This window comes from Haplochromis burtoni, unplaced genomic scaffold, assembly GCF_018398535.1.
Source record: "Haplochromis burtoni strain Fernald_Lab_line unplaced genomic scaffold, NCSU_Asbu1 Contig_780, whole genome shotgun sequence".
NCBI lineage: Eukaryota > Metazoa > Chordata > Actinopteri > Cichliformes > Cichlidae > Haplochromis > Haplochromis burtoni.
Genome location: NW_024583141.1, coordinates 25,593 through 29,450, shown reverse-complemented (window position 1 = coordinate 29,450; position 3,858 = coordinate 25,593). Strand labels below are relative to the sequence as shown.

The window sequence follows — 3,858 nt, the reverse complement described above, 5'->3', positions numbered from 1 at the left end:
TTTTTTTTTTCTTTAAGCTTCAACTTTGGTAAAGCCGTGCAAATATTTTAATACTTAAGTTTTTACCCCAAAGTTTGGACACCAGCGTGTTCTTGGTTAACCTTTCCTCTACATTTATCAGCAGTGCCCTCTTGTGGCAGACCATTGAAACTGCACTTGATTAATTATGGACTGACTGTGTATTATTCTTAATAATGATCAGCATTTTAATAAAGTAACTTGCTCAAGAGTTGCACTGTGTAATTGCTACAGAATCATCATTGTGATGATTTAAATTGTCATCTTTGAAAATCCGCCTCATTAAATGAAAGGCAGTCACAATGGAGCTAGACAGAAAATAGAAAAGATCTCTGAAAATCCCTCAACTCCAAAGCACAAAAGAGAACACATTAGCTTCACTGCTATTCTAGACACTGTTAATGTCTGATTACATACTTCCTGTGTGTTCACCTGTGTTATTCTGACTCAGGCTCCTGATCTCTCCACTGTGTTAGTCATGTGAGAGTTTTTTAGCTGCGTGGTGCCAAGTTTCAGTTTACTTCACTTCACATTTACCGTGCAGAAAGAAGATTCTGTTTTGAGCAAAGCTCAGCGCACACAGGCACTTACAGTAAGAAGAACTTTCTGTAGTGCTCATTTACATATTTTATTCTAAAGCCGGCCTGCATGCTGTATATTTATGTATGTCACTTGTATACCTGCATACAAATGACCGCATTCTTCCAGAGGACAAATGTGGTCATTCACTGGTAGAAACTCTCAGAGAGCTGCAAATTCTTGATGAATCAAGCATACAATATATCGCTTTGTGTGTGTAACAAAACTAACTTCAAGGTTATTTAATGTCACTTCATCATAAGCACTTTGAAGTAGAAGGGACAAGAAAACAGCCACATGCTGATACCTGGGGTTTTGTGCAATTACAATCCTACAGAACTGTAAAATTTTTTTAAGTTGCCTGAATTAACAAACATGTTGCAAACTCAATACCTCACAAATATGAAGTAAAGGTAACTGGAGTCTTGTGAGTAAAAAATAATCAGCAGAAAGTTGTAGAGAGTTCAGAGTACTTGTTATTAGCTTAATCTGTTAAGAGGCAGATATTCAATTCACTTTTATGTATATTCTGCCAAATCATGACAAAATTCATTTCAAGGTGCTTAATATTGTAAGGTAAAGACCTTCCAATAATACAGAGATACCGCAACAACAAGAGGACCCCCTGTGAGCAAGAGCTATGGTGACAGCGGGAAAGAAAAACTCCCTTTTAAAATGAGGAAACCTCAGCCAGAACCAGGCTCATCATAGTAATAACAAATCATTAAATGTAGAGTGGTGTATAAACACACGGTGAATGAAAAAGTGTATGTTATCCATTCAATAAGATTTAATTAACACCCCTGAAGCTTTGCACTACATGGCTCATTTAACAATACAATAGTCTCACTCATGGTCTATTAAAAGCCAGACCTTTACCCTGTTCCTGCCCACACGCACACTGGAAATCCATTACACATTTACAAGAATCAACGTAGACGTAACTGAATTAATGATGCAAACACTAATAAATTCAGGATTCATGTTAAACATTAACCATCCCCCGAGTCTGTGTGGACATCAAGTGGAAATCAAGTAGGTAGGTGAATAATAGTAAGCAAACTTTCCCAGCCAGTATAACCAAAGTGCCAATTCAAATTCAGTCATGACTGTATTTAGAGTGTAAGCTGTTATCAGCTAAATTCTTTAATATTGCTTCCTAAGCCTTTGTTGCAATTTTCCACATTTTTACTGTCACTTTGTGGATCATGTTAAGTTGTTCAGCATCAACATTTTGTAGTTTCACATTTGTGATTTGGGCTTCTTTGACGTTGTTGGACATCAGTTGGTGTTCTTTTGCTTCTCTTTCCTTTCTTTTGGTGTCTTTGCAGCTACTGTAAGTGGCAGCTTTGCATGTCTTAGTACTGATTTTACTTACTATTTTTGCAGATGATTGCATCACTGTAGCAGTGTTGCATTCTATGTAGTTATTTTACATCACTGTGGTCATTTTATAGCTCTGTGTATGTGTGTTTGTCGTTGAAGTCTTTTTTGTTCTGTCTGTGTTTTTGAGCATGTTTACATTTTCTGCACCTCTCTGAGCTCATTTTGCCCTTAACAGTGGTCATTCTGCCTCTCATTTTTGTGTTTCGCATTTCTTCATCCCACACTTTTGTCTGCATACTTTGTGCTGCATGTATGCCTTTTTTAAAATATTATGATGCCTATGTCTATCTATGCCTATCGTTATGTGTTATGTAGTTTGTAAATTTGTAAATGTTTCAGAGGTATTTTGTTTCTGAGTTTTTGAAGAAGTTTTGGTTATTTAGTGTGTCTTTGTCCAACCTTTGTGCCTCTGATTAGGATTCAGAGCATTTGGTGTCACTTTGTGTGATGTAGTTAGTTTGTTTGTTTGAAGGCATTTTGAGGCATTCTGCATCTCTTTGTCAAACTTTTGTTTCTATTTTAAGACATTTTGGTTTATTTTGTACTACTTTGCACCACTATTTGCGCCCCGTGGAAGATGTTTCAGATTGTTTTGTGTCACTTTGAATGATTTTTGTGCTTCTTTGTTCAAATTCTGGGTTTCTTTGCACATCTTTTTGCACGTGGGAGAACATTTTCTCCCACTTTTTGTGTCTGGGCGTTCAGGACATTTTGAGGCTTTTCTAGTTGTTTTGGGCCCCTTTGTTACTTTGCAGTTATATATTTGCCGTTTTGCGTGTTGGTATATTACAGTTTAGGTCAGGTGCACTTTAAAAAAACAACAACAACTTTTCGCCACCCATGTTCATCCTCTTCTTCCGCCTCTTTACCTGGTTACTTCTCCCAGCACATACTGCCGCACACCATGACGTTAAGTTAACTAAACTAAACGTTTAATCCTCCATATTTATTTATTCTTCTTCTCCGCGTTTTTTTCCCTGTTGGTGACGTCACGGCGTCGGAGAGCGCCGAGCTCGCGACCAGGGAAAACAGGGAAGCTTGGAGAAAGTGTCATCTGAAACTCGCCGCACAGATAGTTGTTGTCTGTATATTAAGACTTTACAGACTGCTTTTTCTCGCCTCGAAATCTTCCGAACACGCGGTGGAAGTGTTCAGCTAACCCTGGAAGTCATGTTGGGGCTTTAAAGTTGACGGTGTTTGAGCTTTCGCGGTGCAAGTTGGCGACGAAGCCAAAACAAGAGGAAGAATAAATAATGTGCCTGTCGCCGCCGCTGCTTCTGTTCTGACACAGCTCCAGTTTCCCACAGACACTCAGGAGAAGCAATTTGAAGGAGGAAGACAGAAAGTGAGAAAATAAGGTTGTAAAAGAAGAAGGAGAAATGGCCGAGGCACGCTCAGAAGAAGAGGAGGAAAGCGTGATGAGGGACACTCGGGAGCAAGTGGTCCGACGACAGCCCAACGCCTCCAGAGGTAAAGAAAGAGCCACAAACATCATCTTTATGCGTTTGCTTTAAACTGTTTCCACCTGATAGACATCCAGTTCATTAATACATAAGGAAGAAATAAGCTGTCACGAGTCTGGAAGGAAATGCAACCCCCAAGGTTTGATATTATATGACCACATTTCCACCGATAAAGCTCAAAGCAAACAAACTGTCAGGTTTATTCTCTGTTATTCTTTATTTTCACATTGTGGTAATGTTTCTGTTTCACTTTTGCTCTATTAAAAGGTATCTTAACATACTGTTTAGCAGCTCTGGGATCCCAGACCCCCCCCCCTCCCCCTCCCTTCCTCGTCTGTGAATGTTTAGCATCCCCGCAAAATCTATCACAGCACTGATAAAACGGCACCTTGACATGCATATAATGTGCAGT

The 3,858-nt window shown here is 39.1% G+C and overlaps 1 protein-coding gene across 1 annotated transcript in view; it reads left to right on the top strand.

The window, feature by feature from the left end:
* Positions 1 to 2,884: 2,884 nt before the first annotated feature.
* Positions 2,885 to 3,858, top strand: part of LOC102306925 (SH3 domain-containing protein 19) — a gene marked incomplete at its 3' end in the record, with an annotated part of 25,952 nt that continues 24,978 nt past the window's right edge. The window contains 1 exon segment of the mRNA XM_042215637.1: positions 2,885 to 3,453. Coding sequence (XP_042071571.1) covers positions 3,363 to 3,453 — 91 coding nt within the window.